Raw genomic sequence first — 19,061 nt, forward strand, 5'->3', positions numbered from 1 at the left:
TATACTCTAATTATCTACACATCACAACACTGTTTTTGTAATAATAAAAGAATTACTTAAAGACAGATTTACATGGGGAGCTTTAATAAACTAATGGTGCCCAGGCCTTACCCCAGATATATTTTAAATGGTTGAGAACTACTGCTTTTAAGAATTGGGAGTGGATAAAAGGAAAAATTCTCCTCTAAGTTTGTCTTTAAAAAAGACATTCATGGAAGTTTTTTCACTTCATGAGTTAAGAGATCACCCTAAACAGAGGCAGTAACTAAATCTTTTAGAAGGAGTAAATTATATTAGTCAATTTTACAAATCAGGGTCCTTGGTTGAAAAAAATAAACTGTATTTAGGTAGATTAAGCAGAAAAGGAAATTTATCAGCAGGGTATTGGGAGTTCAAAAAATGAATGATTTGGCAAACCTGTAAAAATTCAAGTAAAGCTAAGCAGTCAAAACCACCAACCAAGGTCACATCACAGGAACAGTCTCTCAGGAAACTGCCCACTAGCTAGCTCTGCCACTGCCACCAGACAATAGAATTAATTCTAAACTGTCCTTGCTCCTGTGTATCTCTCTCACTCCAGATTCAAGTCCCCAGTCAAGTGTATTTGATAGGCACAGCTTGGGTCACAGCTACCAGGGGCAGAAAGTGTATGTGTGCATGCACACAAGTTACGAGTTACATGTCCTTTCCAGCTTCCTCTCCCACTAAGATTCACAAAAAGGCAATATTGGAACAGGGTTAAAATGGTAAACAGACAGAAGAAACAACAAAGGATAACCTTAAAGCCCAATTAGTAGAATGTCCAACACAGGAATCTTGTCAGTCTTCCTATTAGTAATAAACTTTAATCATTGTGCCTTCTTCCAAGTCATTTTCAAAAAACATTTTGAAAATGAATTCAGTTTCAAAAAACTTTCCTGAAACTAATTTCACAAAGTATAAAATTTTTGAAGACTAAAATTTATAAACTTTCTCAGGTAGTTATCGCCTTTCCAATATTTTGTCATTTAAAGGGGACAAGCACCTGCTGCAACCATACCTATACACTATCCCACTAACAGAAATGAAGTTTACTTAAATCACAACAGTTCCAAATAAGCATAGTATGTTACAGAAGTACATTTATCACCTGATGCAACCTGACACATTAAATTCTGGCTGTAAGATTCAGATAACTAAGTGGATTAGATTTATGAAAAGTATCTGAAACTATAAGATTTTAAAAACAGCAAAAATGTTTTTTACAGTATTTGCTCCAAAAGTCACTACTATCTGGGACTTCCCTGGTGGTCCAGTGGTTAGGACTCCATGCTCTCAACGCGGAGAGCCCGGGTTCAATCCCTGGTTAGGAAACTAAAATCCCACAAACCGAGTGGCATGTCCCCACCCCCCCGCCCAAAAATCAAAAGTCACTGTATCAACTACACTACAGCAAGTCATTCAAGTAGTGATAACTTTTATCAAATATCTGCAGCTATGCTGACTCTGAAAGGCTTCAATTTCCTATGAATATAAGTAAATAGTCTATTTGTCACTTTAAAAAAGCTATACCGTCTTTTACAATTGAAACATTTAATAGTAGTGACTACTATATTACGAAACATACGTTTTACTTCAAGCACATTTTACTTACAAGCATATCTAAAAATCTCTTCTCAAGAATAAACTGTGCTTCTAATCCAAACATTACTTTTAAGTTAGAAGAGCAGACTCTGGATCTAGTTGGCTCTGCCATGTACTAGCTGTGTGACTTTGGAGAAGTCACTTCACCTTTTTTTTTTTTTTTGGATCAATTCCCATACTTTATGTAGCTGCCAACAGAAAAGTAAATCCTCTCTCCAGGAAATCAATGTCATCCAGAGCCTCTAAAATTTTCCATACACAATGTTGGGCACCTCTTTTTGCTTCAAATCATTACCTGTAATTTGGAGATTGTTGGAAAGTTGATGACTAGATGAGTGAATATATGCAAAGTGTTAAGAATAGTGCCTGGATATTTTTCGCAGGGAAAACAAAAAAGAACCAAGTGTCTGGTCTATAGTGAGTACTCCATAAGTGTTAAGAATAAAATGCTTAATTAATAGTTAGGGGGTGGGGGGGATAAACAACAAGAAAAAAAAAACCGCAGTTTTGAGAAGAGAAATTTTCTGACCAAATACGCTGAGGAAACTATTCACTAGTAACCAAAACAAGAAAACAAAACCACTACAAACCCAGCATACTTAACTCAATTTTATAATACAACAAATATATATTATGTAGGAAAAAAAAAGGACAGGAAACAAACTACCTAGAAAAGTTAACACTGAATTGGGCACAGGACCAAACCGAACACTCCATTTTACAAGCATACTGAAGGAGGATAAATAACTCATACAATTATTCTATGCTGCTCAATAGAGAAATTGTGAGAAAATGATATAGATGAGAATCACTGAACAAACCAGAAAAAAAAACTACCACTTTACAGGAAATCAAGAAAATCTAGAATGTGGGCAACTGCAGGACAAATGACCTGGTTTCTTCAACAAAGTGCAAGGAAAAAAACAGAAGAAACATACAAACTAAGAGGCTTGAAAGAATATCAGTCAACTGCCGTGTGTGGGACCTGGATCCTGATTCAAATAAACAAGAGATGTCAACAGAAAATACCTAGAAAAGGAAAAACAAAAACCCCAAAGTCCACGTCCAACAATCTGTTCAGATTTCACAGAATTTCACTCAGCTGGTAAAAGGATGTTCATTAAAGACAATTTCAAACAATTTACTTGACAATTATGAAGTGCTTACAATGGGCAGGCATTGTATTAAAAACTCTACAAATATTATTTAATTTGTTTACCACAGAAACCCTATGAGGAGGTACTATTATCCCCATTTAACAGAGAAAGAAACAGGCAGAAATCTTACTAAAACTCCACCAAGGTCTCAAAGCTGTAAGTGGCAATGCAGAGGTTCAAACCCAGGCTATAACGCTGGTGTCGTTAATTACCGTACCATACTATCTCTCTACCATGATGTGGTGAAAACCCAGCTTTGGAATCGGAGAAAGCTGAGTCCCCACATCTCACTATGTTATATAAACCACTTAACTTCTTGGATCCTCTGTACACCCACTTATAGAAGGGTTAATATCAAGTATGTTAAACAAGTGTTTTAAGGAATAATGACTGGACTCTGTTACAAGTCTCTAGCTTATGAAGCCCACAATAAATGGTTCCCACTATCTTTCCACCATACCTGGTAAGACTAATTAAAAAGCAGAGGTAATAATTGATAAATACATAGCTGGAACACTGGAATAGCTCTACCTTTTAATTAACTAACCAAAGAACTCCCAAACCAACTTTTCAACATACTTGTAAACTTCAAGGATAGCAATAATTCAGAAGAGAACTTTTTTATATAATGAAATTTAAACATATGATCAGCAGAAACAAGAGTCTGCAATATAAAGAATAGCCAAACTTAAATTAATTCAATTTTTTCTTTAAAGAAAAAAACAACAAACTTGTTCAGCATAAACAGGCCTGCTGCTCAGAAAAGTGCACTAAAACTTTGTTCATGCTGGTGATCCTCTAGCCTGACATCTGACTGATATATGGCAAAGTAGTTTTATTACAGAAAAGGCAAGTAAGCTTAATGAGTATGTTAAAAAAAATCAACTCCTTTAAGAATGACAGCTTTCTGTGTTGTTATCCTGTGAATATTTTTGTGCTTATCTGTTAAACTACTAAGTTCTCGGGTGGCAGGAATGTTTTATAGTCATCTAGGTATTCCTACTCCTTAACAGGCAGGAACAACAGTACAATAGTACAGCCTCTAGCATTTCTTAAAAGAAACTTTCTTAAAAGAATGTTTGAACCATTTTGTCTGAAAAATGAAAAATAATTTTTCCAACAGATCAATTAAAGGCTGATTATCATTATTTATTTTAAAAATGATTTATTATTTATTTATTTATTTTTGGCCGCCCTATGTGGGATGCAGAATCTTAGTTCCCCAACCAGAGATCGAAGCCACGCCCCCTGCAATGGAAGTGCAGTCTTAACCACTGGACCGCCAGGAAGTCCCAAAGGCTCCTTATTTGCTTTAGTAAAGAAAAACAGCTATTAGACCCCTTTAAATATTTGCCTCGTATATTTTAAATCCCCTACAAAAATTCAATTTACATAACATTAGCAATATCTTACATCATTAGTTAAGATATATACCTGTGGACAAAATAAGTTCAGCTCATCTCATTGAACTATTTTTCAAGTTTGATTATAGCTAGTTTTGTTTTGAGCAGACTTCAGTGGGAAATAAAAATCAAAGCCTGATTTTGAAGTGACTTGGTCAGCTAGCTCTCAGCAGAACCACATATCAAATTGCAGACAATGGTAACTATAGTCAGTTATGAAGTAGCATGTTTTCTATGTATCACCTAGATATCCCATCCCACCCCAATTATTTGAAAAACCATAAATACATACACCAAAATTTGCCTTTTCCATGAACTACTTTTTCAGTTGGGATATTTAAAAAACTGTGTTGTGTCTCACCTTTCCAATAGTCTTATTTTTATTTTCATGGTTAAAGGTAGCAACCATAATGGTTAAGCACAGTGACTTGGAAACAGATTGCTTAGGTTTAAATACAGGGTCTGCGACCTACTAGCTGGATGAATCTCTGAACTTATTTTCCTTAACTAGAAAATGGGGATAAAACAATATCTATCTGACAGAAATAAACTATTTTAATAAATATAAAGCACTTCGAGCAACTGTCAGCCTCTGGTACATTAGTTATTACTAAGTGCATGTACACTGAATCATAAAACAAAGATATGCAATCTGCTGAAGTATGATTCAGAATTGTAGGTTTTATCTTTAAGCGTTTAAAAATGAATTATAAGCAGAAATGTGTCCCAGATTTCTTGTCATTCCAAACTTATTAAAATGGTTGCATGTGCTCTCCTCAGCCAAGCTACTAAACAGCCACTGACGAGAAAACTGGTAAGATGGAATTCATTCAAAAGAAAAATGGCTTCCTAACACCCTACCACCACCACCAAATTTCAAGAGCTCTGATAAGATACTACTCAGAATCAACTGAAAGAATATTTATATCAATATGTACAAACTGTTTTGAGTATCCTGAAAAAAAATTAGAGTAAGGTCTCACCCAAGTTTACAGGTCCAGTAGTCAACAAGAGCAAAACACAAAGCAACTGACTTGTAATTTCTATAAAGCACTTTAAATGTTTGTCCTGTAAAACCACCAAAATAATTTAAGAACAACAACAAATCCTAGGGGAGTTGACAAAAGTAAACTTTTGTACTGAAAGAATGTAGAAAGGTAAATTGAAACTGACTCCCTAGGGAAGGAAGATGACACTTTATTTTACTATTAATTCCAAACTTCTCATTCACAATTAGCATTTTATTATTTTATCTTTTAGACAGATTGCAACTTGAAACTCAAGCATCTTCCCAAATACTGAAGTTAACTGTTTTTGGTTTCCATTCTATGCCTTTTTGTTTTCCGTTAAACTTCTGGATCTAAAGGTTAAAAAAAAAAAAGGCAACAAACAAAAAGACAGCCTTTTGTTTGAAAGGGTACGACAATCAGGCACTCCACATCTAAAATTTGTTTTCACTTGTTGTCTTACACTTTTCTAATAAATGTCCCAAACTTAACAGCACTCTGATTCTCTTTCAAGTATTACACATAAAAGACCTTAGAAAAGGCCAGCAATGACCAAACTATAAATCTAAGTGTACTGAAGACTACCAATCACTTTTCTTTTGGAAGGGATTTACAAAGAATGTGACTTCTATTACTAAACTAAAACATGAGCCACCATAAACTTTGTTTATTCCAGATAAGCTATAAATATCAAAGTTAAGAGCAAGTATTTCAACAAATATGGCAAACCAATCTCAAAGCACGAACTTGGCTGATAAAATTAACACCACAGCACAATTTCAAAACTATAAGCAACTACCAAAAAAAAAAAAAAAAAAAACACCACCCAAACCGCACCCACTCTTATGTAAACTTTCGGAGTAAGCAAACTACTTTAGCCTCACCTTTGTTTTCACCTAGCGAACTCTTCAACATAAGACACAAACTGCAAAACGATGAAAGATCCAGCTGTTGTCCCCGTAGGAAAAACAACTAAGAATTTAAGACATGTTAACGTATTTAAGTTACCAAGCTCAGGGCACTTCCCCAAGCTACAGCCATTTTAGATTCAGCCTTTCTTTTGAATTTCACGGGGGTGGGGAGAGGTAGATGTAAAACAGAAAAAAATCCTCACTAAAACACTTCAAGATCGACCAGCCTTTTTTGTTTCCAGGGAGGGAGGGGTCATTAGGTGCTGGATAGACAATCTAAATCAACGAAAACACCTCGCTACCGGGGGAACCGGAATGCTGGGTACAGGGGTGGGGAGTTAAAGCTCTTCTTTTCCCCTCAGATACCCCACATTTGACTTACACGCTTTTTCCCCTTAGACTTTCCATCACTGGAAAACAAAAGCCCTTGGCTCTAATTTAAGAAGGAGAAAGAAACCCGTAAACCAAGCTATTCAACCACCAACAAGCCGGAACGCCTGGAGAGGAGCCAGAGAGCCGCAGGTGAGCGTTCCGACCCGAAGACCAAAGTTGAAGTAGGAGCGCTCCGGCAGAGTCGCGGCGACGCTCATGTGCAAAGCTCCACGCGCGGGGGAAGGTGCCCCATCCGAACCACACGACCCGTGAGCTCTGCTCCCGGTCCCCGGCCCAACCTACACCCAACCACCTGTGTGAGAGCCTTCTTCAACTTGTTTCAACAGCCGGCCCGTCAGGCACCGGGCGGAGCCCTGCGCCGGACCACTCAAGATCCCCTACCGCCCCATCGTCCGGAACTCCCACTCACCGGGCAGCGGCGGGGCTACAGCTAGGGACCAGTCGCGGCGTCTGAGGGCGCGTCCCCAGCTTCCTGATCCGGCAGAAGTGTAGAGTCCACAACCATAACAAAGCTCTTCCCAAAATGGCTGCCCGGCCCACACGGCCCAGGAGGGGCAGAGCGGGTGGAGGGGGAGGAGCGATGACCAGCCCGGCCCTCCCCTAACCTGACCCCGCCTCACACACGCCCACCCTCTCGCACCGCCCACAAGGGCGCACGCGCACGCGCGTGAGCCCTGTTCGGGTGACCCGCCCGACGCCCCAAGCTGCCAACGTTTAGCCGCGTGAACGGCGGTTATTCCCTGCCCTGCCCCCAGCTCCCTCCACTGCGGCTCGAGGCGGCGCATGGTCAACCCCCGCCCCTCTGCAGAGTTGAACACTCTGCCTTTCCTCGCGCCGCCTCAGAGGCGGAGACCAGCTGGGTTTGGTACTCCCCTTCACATCCCCTCTCCCGACACTAGGGCCTGGGCGCGTGTGAATGAGTGGGTGGGTATGTGTGTACCCGTTTTTCCCCGCCCCTTCATTCTGCACCCTCCCACACCCCACCTCTCGGCAAGCACGCATCTCCAAACTACCTCTACAAGTACTAACAAACCGGTTTCGTAGGCTCGTGTGTTTTCCGACCCCTTCCCACCTTCGGCTCCTTCCTTCCTTCACGTGCACGCGCCGTTAAGACTCCAGCCCCCAACGGGCCGCACGGCCGGGATCTGGAGGCCTGCGCGGCTGTTCCCGACGCGCTACCCGCTGGGAGTGGTAGTTCCGCCCGACCGCTGGCGACACGCCCCTGCCCCAACGCTGGGCGGATTTCTGGCCGGAGCCTGCTCCTGTGCCAGGGCGGATAAGCTGTTTCTCCGGCCCAAAGTCTCATTGGGTATCGCACAACGGGAAGGGGTGGCGCTGCCATGGCAGAGAAGGAAATAAAAGTGAAAGCCTGTCACGACTAGAAGGTGTTACTACTAAGAAGAATTCTCTGAGCCCATTCTGCACGGGAGGCTAAACCATGTGATGGTCGGCAACCAGGAAGCTAGACTACCTAGAATCCTGAGGAATGGAGGAACTGGCTAGCGTTCCTGTTGTTTTCAGATAAACGCGCAAATTGCCTGGTGTTTCCTTTGATAGACTGTGAAATGGAGGCCCAGAGAAGGGAAGGGACTTGCTCAAGGTCACAAAGCCCACAAACAAAAAGTTAAAGCGGAGGGTGACAGAAGGAATCTAACTTCCGGGTCACCCTAAAGGCTCTTACCCTCACACCTTTCATGGAAATGAAAGTCCTGCCCCTTGTGCTGTTTATTTCTTAACGAAGTTTCTAGTTACCAGCAGAGAAAATGAAGTGAAAACAGTTTTGGTTTTTTCTTAAATAGTATTAGTTCAGGACCTTAATGAGGCGTGAGATGTGCCCCGTCGCTCCTAGAAACCCTGTTGTTATGCAAAGTAAAAAATGAGTTCCAGAGACGGCAAGCAATTTGGCCAAGTCATACTTGGCCTAGACTCCAAATCTCTCCTACCTTCCTCCACCACCATCACTCTGAGATGGTTTCTGTAATGGTTGCACTCTACCTTCCCGAACTCTGCGAAGCAGATTCTGCTGGCTGGGAAACCTGGAATACAAAGGCAAGGACCGTTCAGGTACCCTACAGACTTCAAAAGCTGGCTTCCACTAGAACTAAGATTTTCCCCTGTAGGAACCAGTTAGCGCTGGTCAAGTCTGCACCCGGACTCATTTTTTTCGTTTCTCAGGAAGTGGGGAGGGTTGTCTAACCTCGCTTGCCGGAAGTGCTTTTCCGCAGTACCAAGCGGTTCTTGCAGTTCAGCTTTCCACCTCCTCGCGCGACGCTGGCAAGTGAGTAGTAGGGCTGTTGTCACAGGTGCAGGTTGGGAAAGGGGGGCACCAAGGCTTCGGAGTAAACTGAAGCCGCGGGTCCTATTGGGCAAAGTTTCCCGGGGATCTTTGCGTCCAGACTTCGTCGCCTTTTCTCTGATGTCTGCTCTAAGGCTTGCAGTTTGCAACTCTTTTATTTGGCGCAGTGGAAATATTATGCGTTCTCACCCAAATTGAGCGGATTAACCCTTGGGTCTTTGTCCTTAACCCCCTCACCAGTTGCCGTCCCCGGCCTTTAGGCTGTCACTTTCCTGTTTCATACTCTTGAGCTGGAAAGCACATGTCACAGTGTCTAGGGAGTTTGGAAGGTTGAGGGAGCGTTGAGCTTTTTGAAATCCCTTACGAAGGTGATTTTGAACAAAGGTGAGTGTGTGGGCCCTGCAGGTATGTGTGTCTGGGAGTCAGTAGGTGGATGTGGGTGTCATCTAACATCTATTCAGAGACCCGGGATAACTTAACTCCCTACTTGCTTCCTTATACATATATACAGAATGAAGACATTGACGGGCTGGTATACAGGATTTCTTGAACCAGCCCTAAGATCTGTAATCAAGAAATTAGTTCACTACGTTTTTAAATTAAGCAGCAACTGTGGGTTTTAGATTTTTGGACACCTTATTCTTTTGGTTAAGAATGGGACTTATGTAAACATGACAGATCTGGATTCATAATATTCTCTCTCACTCAGCCACTTACTGGTTGCTTACATTGTGTAAGGTGGGAATAATAGCTAGTATTTTTTGAGTGCCTACTTTGTGTTAGGGACAGTTCTCCGCTTTTTACATGTATTAACTTACTTAATTTTTACAACGACCCTATGTAGTTATCATAAGCCTTATAGGTGAGTGAACTGCACCATAGCCAGGTTAAATAATTTGTCCAAAGTCACATAGCTAAAACGTGGTGGAGCCAGGATTCCAACCCAGATTGTTTGACTCCAAAGTCTGCACTCTAACTTAACAGGTTATTACTGCCTTTCAGCACCAAGTTGATGAGGTTATTCAATAGTTACAGTAATTACATAGTTACAAGGCCTGATTCACAGCTAATTGTATTGATTGCTACTATCATTACTTTAAGCTAAGTCCCAAAATAGATAACTAATAGACCAGACAAGCTATGACTTTAACTGTTAAAGATAAGAAAGCTGGCACTTCAAGGAGGCAATTTACCCAAGGTCACACAGCTGGGAAATGATGGAGGCATTTGTAAAAATCCAGATCTGTTGTCTCTGTGCATTACTCTTTCTGTTACACCAAACAGCAAAAGCTAAAAGAATGGTTCAGAGAAGAAAAGGATCTATTTACTTAATGTTACTGATTTTTTGAAAACATTAATTATTGTTTTCAAAGGAAACTGTTATATGGAAGAAAATATCCCGAATTACTACTTTGTAAAACTTATGTATAAAGTGAAGAAAATTAAATGACATCTTGTTTTGTACACAGCAACATGCTTCTGATTCAGATGCTCCACTGAGCTATAAAAATACATTAATCAGAACTGTGTGGCATCTTCCTAAGCAAGACTTTCAATGGGGCCCACCATGGTTCACTTCATCCAGAAGTTTTCTCGAGCATCTTCAAAGGTTGGTTTATTCAGCAAATATTTGAGCACTACTTTCCAGGCATTGCTTGGCTAGGCAATAGTGAAAAAGAAGACAAAAATCCTTATCCTCTTATATTCTGGTTGATTGGGGAAAGAGTAAAATATAAATAAGTGAAATTTAATATGTCAAGTGGTAAGTGCTGTGGAGAACTGTAGAGCAGGGAAGGGGAATAGGGACAGTAGACTTAAGGATTGCATTCATAAATAGGGTGGTCAGAAGTGAGGCAATGAGCCATGCAGGTACCTCAGGGAAGAACATTCTAGACAAAAAGAAAAAAAAAACCTCAAGATGGAATCATTCCTAGCATTTTGAGTAACCACCAAGATTCTTAAATAACTTTCATTTTTTTCTTTAATCCAACATTTTTTGAGTTAATGTTGATCTGCTTAACTGTTGAAGTATGGAATCTACTCACTAAAGCACAGAATCAGCAAGAGAGGTTATTGCTTTGGCCATGTACCATGAAAGGCACTGGGGATTTTTTTTTTTTTTAAGGCAAAGAAAAATATATGGTCCTGGCTCTCAAGTCTACTGAGACAGACAAGTAAACACATGATTTTAATTCACTGTGAGAATTATGATGCAAGTGTGTATATGGTACTTACAGGAGGATTACATCAGATTGGAGAAAGCTTCAAGCCGAATTTTTAAAGATAAGTTCCCTAGATAGAAAAATGGTAATCTAGAATACTAGGCAGACATATGTAGAAAGGCATGAAGCTATGAAAATTATGCAGTGTCTAAAGCTTAATTTTCTCTACATAAAATAGCATTTCCACAGTAATTAGTGCTGCTTCTTTTGCAATTTATAAATAGAAGAGGCAGTTTAGAATGCCAAAAACTAAAGACCTAGTCTTTAGCTCTTCCTCCTTCAGATATTTCTTTCTTGGGATAAGTTTAGTGGTAGGCCAAAATATATCACTGGTTTCTATTCAGTAGTGTCTTTGGCATGTTGTATAGCTGTTTAATAGTCTTTGCCAGCAATAATAACATCATCCTGTAGTCCAAACTTTCTTTAAGTTCGATGTGCTAACAGGAAGCAGGCGGTTTGTTTTTACATTATCTCAGATTGGGACTAAAACATTTGGTGATTTCCTTTTTTTAAATCTGTTTTTTGTCTTCTTGTTCTGTTTTCCCTATAGATGCTGAAGTACCCTTCCACAATCAGACTAGGAGCCAGAAGGAGAATAGAAACATTTTCTCTCAAAACATGCCTCCAGCAGAACTTTTCCCCTTTGTTTCCAAGGCCTTGGCTTGTCTCATCATTTCCAGTGTGTATGAGCAAGACACAATATTATCACACTTCCCCATGCAGCTTTAAGAAGAAGCAAGAGCAAGCAGTACTTCCAGCCAGGCCACCACAAACCATCAGTTACCTGCCTGACAGCCCGAAGCCGGCATTATACATAACTCTGGCAGGACTAATCCCCTTCATTGCTCCACCACTGGTCATGGTGATGACAAAGACTTATATTCCCGTATTAGCTTTTACTCAGATGGCTTATGGAGCCAGTTTCCTATCTTTCTTGGGAGGGATCAGATGGGGTTTTACTCTGCCACAAGGTAGTCCAGCCAAACCAGACTTCCTCAATTTAGCTAATAGTGCAGCTCCTGTTGTGTTTTCATGGCTTGCGTTCTTTGTTTCTGAAAGACTCAGTGAAGCTATAGTCACAGTAATAATAGGTTTGGGGATAGCATTACACACTGAACTTTTTCTCTTGCCACATTATCCCAATTGGTTCAAAGCCCTGAGGATAGTAGTCACTTTAGTGGCCTTTTTTTCATTTGTAATCACTTTACTAGTTAAAGATTTTTATCCAGAGAAGGGACCCAAGAGACTTAGGCAAGTAGAATAAATATAAAACTACTCTGTAGATGACGTTAGCATGTTGGCTAGAAGCCTTGTAAGGTTGTGTTTTGGCATCACCTTTTTCTACCTCTCCAGTTTAGCTCTTTTTTTTCCCACCAGTGGTGATTTATTCCCAAATTATTTTTCATTTCTAGAAATCTTTATTTTATAAGGAATCACTGAGAAACAGCTTGAAAACCCTTAAGTCCTTTTCATGTTATATTAGGTTATAGTTCTCATTCAGTCTTTTTATGAACTTTATAGTCATCCACTTAAAAATTTCAATGTTTTAATTGTTTTGAAAAATGTAAATTAAAAGATGAAAAACCTTTGTGCTAGAGCTTTAGGATCATTGAAAACACACACACACACCCCCCCTCAGAGGAAAACTTCGTATCCATGAGTGTCTGAAAAATAGGTGGCTCCAGTGTGGAGTTTTCATTGCAGTTGCCCCTGGGAATTGCGTTTCCAAGCTCTTTTTACCTGACACAACCTAGTTATTTGAACTGAAAGGATCTGTGGCTCTAAAGTCAGTAGGGAGCAGTGTCACAAGGGAAAACTATGTTCAGAGAAAAGCTAGACACATTTTCCAGGTTTTACCAGGATATTTGGCAGAGTATAGATGCAACTTATCTCCAAACATAACACCAGCTGGTCAAAAATAGTTAAATAGTTAAAAGAATAAAGCCTCTAGGACATACAATCTAGGAAAAGTCAAGCTGGAGACATCTTAATGTTCTATCCAGTTTTGCATGTCAACTCACACAAAAGCTTTTTTATAACAGCAAAAGCAACACCTTGAATTCTAACTTTAAAACTTAGTCTTTTGAGATGCCTAGTCTCATAAAAAAGGAGAAACATTTTCAATGTTATAAGAATTTAAATCAGGAAATGGTATCATCTGGTATACGTTACCTTTGTATAAGTATTCGAATATTAGGTAACTTAAATTTCGTAAGTAAATTATATACATATAGTTTTCACTTTAATGATTCTTGCTGTGGAAAGATCATAATCTAGAGTGGTAACTTGTTTACTTTGTTACACACCTGTTACAAGACTTTTTTATGAATTGTGTGTTCAAGTCCTAATCCACAGCATCTCAGAATGTGGCCTTACTTGCAGATAGGGTCTTTACAGAGTTATCAGTAAGGTTAAAATGAGATTATAAGGGTAGGTTGTAATGTAATATTACTGGTGTTCTTATAATGGAAAATGTAGAGATAAACACATATACAGAGAGAATACCATGTGAACATGAAGATCTACATGACAAGGAGAGAAGCCTTGAACAGATCCCTCCTTAGCCCTCAGAAGGAACCAACTCCACCAACACCTTGATTTCAGACTTCAGGCCTCCAAAACAGACAATAAATTCTGTTGTTTCAGTTTCTGTGGTACTTTGTTAAAGCAGACCTAGCAAACAAATACAACACTATAGAGCTAGAGCTTGTTCTGATCATTAAGAAGCTTACCAGTTAAAAGCCTGTGGCTGAAATCACCACACAATCCTTCTTTATTAATGTAAAGAAAAGTTTACTACAGCCTGATACTGAAGGAAAGAAAGCTCATACTCTTCAGAAGATCCTTCTCAGATCCTACTCAGATTGTTTCAGTGAGGAAAATTACTTCTTTGCTTCTCTTAAATTACATGAGGACTGCACAAACTTAAAACTTTTCTCTGATCTCAATCTTTCAGAATAGGGGCAAGTCATATTTTTAGGCTAACTGCCCACTTTTTTTTTTTGGCCGTGCCACAAAGCATGCGGGATCTTAGTTCCCCAACCAGGGATTGAATCCGTGCCCCCTGCAGTGGAAGCTCTGAGTCCTAACCACTGGACCACCAGGGAATTCTCTACAGTGTGCGATTTTTAAGTACATTGGACAGGATATTTAGAAGTATATTGAATTGTTAAATATTTTGGAGGAAGAGCACGTTAACAGTGGCTCAGAAAACAGAATTAAATGTAAAACTAAATGTGCAAGTCCCTAAAGTTGAAACACTAAAAATCATGGGCAATCCTACTACACTTTGATAATCCAGGAATGCTGCTAATAAACTAAATTAATCAGTAATACAGGAAAAAGCAAAGAAATCAAGATACTTTATTAGTACATTCTTTTTAAAACAATCTGTCATTACCTAGGAAATAAGCATATTTATAATTACTTATTTTCAGGCATCGTCTGGCCCTATTAGGCCCAAACACTGATTGTGTGGACTACATTTCTGCCACAGCAGTACAAAATACCTCCCTTCATAGTGCCATTTTAGGTTGGCATCAGGCAATAATGAAAATTAAATGATATGAAAATTCGTAAATCTCTTGAACCAGAATGCAGATTCTCTTTAACTAGAAATATTAAAGGCACATGAGTTACAGCTTAAATAGTTTACAAATTATCTTGATACTTCATTCCTTGACATTTTACAGATCCCAGCCAGGCATCTGTGACCCTTCAGACTTTCAGCGTACCCCAAAGAATGGGACACAGAGCTTTCTGTCTGCACTACGTAAGCTTTTCTTAATATATGCATATGGTTAAGTTATGAAGGAAAGTATCTTTGTGAGTCTATCCAAATATTTTGGATATGAGTGCTGCCTGAGTCTTTAATGCTTACCAAAGGTTCTCTATCTAAATAAGCCACTGATGCCTATAATATACTGGAGGATTGTACAGAAAAGGGGAAATCAGGAATATACAAATCAAATCCTGGAACAGCTAGGTAAACCTAAATGTGTAAGACCTTTAGTATATATGGCTCCAACTGACTAGTAGAAATAATTTAAAAGTGATGATCATGTACACAAAGAATCTTCGTCTCAGAAATGGACAGAAAACAATTCTTTAGAATGCTTCTCAGGGAAAATGAGAAGTTTTGAGAAGCAGTTTTGGGTCAGAGGCCTTTCAGCGTACACTTATGAGTTAGTGTCTGTAAAAAGTTTTACAGGTACCTACAATTCCATCTTCTCCAAGCCAGGCAGCAGCTTTGCACTAAGTTCATATTTAGGCTTGCCCAAGTGTGAGTATGCTTTACAAAGCTTGATAATCTAATAAATTCCCTCTTCCCAAAGCTAAACTGTTTAGAAAAAGGTGCATTCAACCTGCTGGGCTCTATCACCCATTACGTCATCCTATTGCAATAAAACACTGTCACTAAGAACCTCCTATTAATTCCTCACCTGCATTCCAACATCAAGACAAAACCATAAGTGAGCAAAAGCTTTTTTTATGCTGTTATCAACAGGTGAAAACTTATATATAAAAATAGCTAGATATTTCCCACATGTCCCTCCCAGTTTTCCTGCTGTTAATAAAAAGTTTGGGACTAGTGAGAACTCCTGGAATAAAATAAAAGTAGGAAGTTGCTTCATTGGCTTTTCTCTGTAGGGTAAACTATGGCCATGGAAAATTGCACTCTGGATTGAATCATGAATGTATAGATATCTTTAAACTGTCTCACTGATATTCTTAAATCACACAATGGTCATGTTACAGCTTAACTGCACTGGAGAAGCAGCTAAAGGGACTATTTGCCAAGAAGCTTCTAGCAAATCATTTTTACAAATAGGACTCTACTCCTAATTGGACAATTCTAGAGCATAAACAGCATATCTACTGGTAAGCTTGGCAAATTTGTGTGAACTCTTTATTGATTTAGGATATATTCCATATTGCTTCTCACTCAAATTCTTAAAAAAAAATCATTTTTTACTCATTTATCTACCAAATTCACAGAAAACTCAACAGATGAAAGGGTCCTATCACCAAACACAAGTGTGATTTGCAAAAGGTGAGATCCTGTATTTTCAAAATGTTTCCTGTGCTCTCTTACGCTTACTATTTCATAGTACAGCAACACCTCCTTCACAACGACTGGTGATCATGTTACCAATTTCTGTCCATGTATCTGAATGAGGGTTATAAACTTCAACTGAGTCCAAGGTACCTGGGGCCAAGAAATCGTGGCTGGAAGATCGACCTCCAGAAACATACAGAAGCCCATTGACTGCCACAGCACACATGCCTGCTCTAGGCACTTTCATTGAAGCAACTTCAACCCACTTTTCCTGGATAAGAGAAAAAAAGAAGTTAGCAGTGCCATAACATGGTAACAGAGAAAACTGCTGAGAAATTAGATACTCTGGTTCTTTTTTAAAATTTTTATTCTTTTAATATTTTTATTTATTTATTTATTTACGCTGTGCCGGGTCTTAATTTCGGCACGTGGGGATCTTCGTTGCAGCACTCGAGATCTTTTAGTTGCGGCATGCGAACTCTTAGTTGTGGCATACATGTGGGATCTAGTTCCCCGACCAGGGATGGAACCTGGGCCCCCTGCATTGGGAGTACTGAGTCTTACCCACTGGACCACCACGGAAATCCCTCTGGTTCTTTTTACATGTTTACATTTCAAACTCACAATCCAGTCATATAAGTATATAGAACATTTTAAATTGAAGTTTAAAGTAGTGAATCTAGAGGAAAGTAATGAAAAATATATCTGTGATTAATTATAAATTATGGTCACCAGGAGATAATCTAGAAATTTACCATAGAAGTCTGGAAGGACTTTTTAAAATCTTTAATATAATAGGTCTTATAAATCTCCAAGAGAACAATACAGTAAACAACACTGGCCAAATTTATTTGAACATGGATTCCTTTTTTCAAGGACCATCTAGTGCAGTTAGTAATGTGCAAAACATATTTTCAGAAAGGTAGTACAGATCAGGGATTGGAAACTAGGGCCTATTTTTGTAAGCCTACAAACTAAGAATGATCTTTCCATATTAAAAGGTTATTTAAGGGACTTCCCTGGTGGTCCAGTGGCTAAGACTCCGTGCTCCCAATGCAGGGGGCCTGGGTTTGATCCCTGGTCAGTGAACTAGATCCTACATGCCGCAACTAAGAGTTCACGTGCTGCAACTAAAATCCCATGTGCCACAACTAAAGAACCTGCATGCCGCAACTAAAGATCCCGCATACTGCAACTAAACATCTCGCATGTAGCAACGATGATCCCACATGCCACAACTAAGACCCAACGCAGCCAAATAAATAAATAAATATTTTAAAAAACGGTTTATTAAAAAAAAACAATATGGAAAAAGAAGAGATTGTATGTGGCCCCCAAGGCCTAAAATGTTTACTATCCGGCCTTTTAATAGAAAGTTTGCTAACTCCTGGTATGCATTATTCACTGAAGAAATTTCAATAAGCTGCTATATCCAAAATGACTGTAAAGTCTTACTCCAGGGAAAATGTCTATACCCAGAAAACAGGAAAGCTAATAAAGGTCCTGAGAAGTAAGAGAGAAAAGAAAAAGTTTCCAGATTAAAAAAAAAGAATCTGAAAATAAAGCATATGATGAACAAAGTTTATAAAGTCATAAAAGATGAAAAAAGATTATTCATCAGTGCTAGAGAGTGAACTTTCTGAGGAGAGCAACTTAATGAGCTTTACATCCCAGTACCCAGTATAGAACCAGCACATTATAGATGCTGATCTGAACTTAAATGAAATTCTGAAATACTAACACCAGGGACAATCCTTTGAAATTGAAGGACCGTATTAAACTTGAAGGTTATTTGATTATATGAAATTACAGAATACATCACAAAGTTTTCACAGCTGAAAAAATACTCATTTTAAAAGATAGATACATTCACAAAAATATCTATAGCTGGTTAAGATAAATCAGGATGTTGGGTTTATGTTTATCATTAGGGAGAGCTAACCTTTGCTCCCCTACAAAAATGGCTCTGGACAAGAAGAGTAAGGGAATCATGGGGCTCATTCAGTAATGTTTATCTTCCATTTCTATCAGTGTATTAACTACAATTTGCTTTTTATTTTGAGTCCCCTCAAAATAAACTCTGTAAAACCAGAAACATGTTTTATATTATCTTTAGGGTTTGAATCTATAATGTAGGACTTTAGTAGACAGTAAATAACAATAACATTTCAGATTTATGCATGAAAAACCAAGGTAACATTACTGATAAGCACTTAACTTTGAAATGAAAATCTATTCATTTTTAGCCATATAGAAACATTAGCAAGAGAATGTGCCCTCAGAAAGTTCACTTTCTCTATTCCCCCCATATAATAGAGACCACTTAGAAAGTGAAAGGAACCTGAAATATCACCAAAGTTTGAAACTTGTCACACATGAGAATCAAAATTATGCTTTACAACAAAACAAAAATTCTACTTTTGCCATTTCTATTCAAGATTATACTGGAGGGTCTAGCCAGGGCAATTAGAAAAGAAAATGAAATAAAAGCCATCCAGACTGGAAAGGAAAAAATAAAATGATCTCTAATTATAGATGACATGATCTTGTACATAGAAAATCCTAAGGAATCCACAAAAACATACTAGAGTACAAGTGCTGCAAGGTTTCAGGATATAAGATGAATATACAAAAATTGATCAAATTATTTTACACTAGGAATGAAAAAAGCTGAACATGAAATTAAGAAAATTCAATTTACAATAGCATCAAACATAATAAAATATTTAGGAATAAGTTTAACCAACAAAATGCAGGATACTGAAAACTATAAAACACTGTTGAAACAAATTGAAGAAGACCTAAATAAATGGAAAGACATCCCATGTTCAAGATGAAAAGACCTAATATTGTTAAGATGGCAATACTCCCCAGATTGATCTCAGATTCAATGTAATCCCTATCAAAACACTGCTGGCTTCTTGGTAGAAACTGACAAGCTGATCCTAAAATTCATATGGAATTCAAGGGACCCAGAACAGCCAAACCAA

The 19,061-nt window shown here is 38.8% G+C and overlaps 3 protein-coding genes across 7 annotated transcripts in view; 1 reads left to right on the forward strand and 2 right to left on the reverse strand.

Moving 5' to 3' along the window:
* The window catches only part of GPBP1L1 (GC-rich promoter binding protein 1 like 1), a 66,373-nt gene extending 57,835 nt beyond the window's left edge, over window positions 1-8,538 (reverse strand). The window contains exon 1 of one of the 4 annotated variants that reach the window (XM_082613655.1): window positions 8,438-8,538. The gene's annotated coding sequence lies outside the window, so the exon portion shown is untranslated. Of the gene's footprint in view, window positions 1-6,903; window positions 7,062-7,527; window positions 7,690-8,437 lie in introns of those variants that run through there. The other 3 variants (XM_082613654.1, XM_082613653.1, XM_082613652.1) reach the window with 3 other exon arrangements.
* A 134-nt stretch (window positions 8,539-8,672) lies between these two features.
* TMEM69 (transmembrane protein 69) lies at window positions 8,673-12,600 on the forward strand. Its single transcript, XM_082613656.1, has 3 exons — window positions 8,673-8,772; window positions 10,260-10,399; window positions 11,563-12,600. Exons 2-3 carry the CDS (start codon window positions 10,346-10,348, stop codon window positions 12,274-12,276), a joined length of 768 nt encoding a protein of 255 aa, XP_082469782.1. The 5' UTR covers window positions 8,673-8,772; window positions 10,260-10,345; the 3' UTR covers window positions 12,277-12,600.
* Window positions 12,601-15,907: 3,307 nt separating this feature from the next.
* Window positions 15,908-19,061, reverse strand: part of IPP (intracisternal A particle-promoted polypeptide) — a 38,551-nt gene continuing 35,397 nt past the window's right edge. For both annotated transcript variants that reach the window (XM_082613647.1, XM_082613648.1), the window contains exon 9: window positions 15,908-16,342. In XM_082613647.1, the coding sequence (XP_082469773.1) occupies window positions 16,118-16,342 (225 nt within the window). In that variant the 3' untranslated portion in view covers window positions 15,908-16,117. The remainder of the gene's footprint in view (window positions 16,343-19,061) is intronic.

Source organism: Mesoplodon mirus (assembly GCF_964341445.2).
Source record: "Mesoplodon mirus genome assembly, chromosome: 3".
Taxonomy (NCBI): domain Eukaryota; kingdom Metazoa; phylum Chordata; class Mammalia; order Artiodactyla; family Ziphiidae; genus Mesoplodon; species Mesoplodon mirus.

Coding starts and splice junctions, on each gene's coding strand:
- TMEM69 (XM_082613656.1), top strand. CDS start 10,346: ATGGGGCCCACCATGGTTCACTTCATCCAGAAGTTTTCTCGAGCATCT. Junction 10,400..11,562: donor TTTCTCGAGCATCTTCAAAG/GTTGGTTTATTC, acceptor TTTTCCCTATAG/ATGCTGAAGTACCCTTCCAC.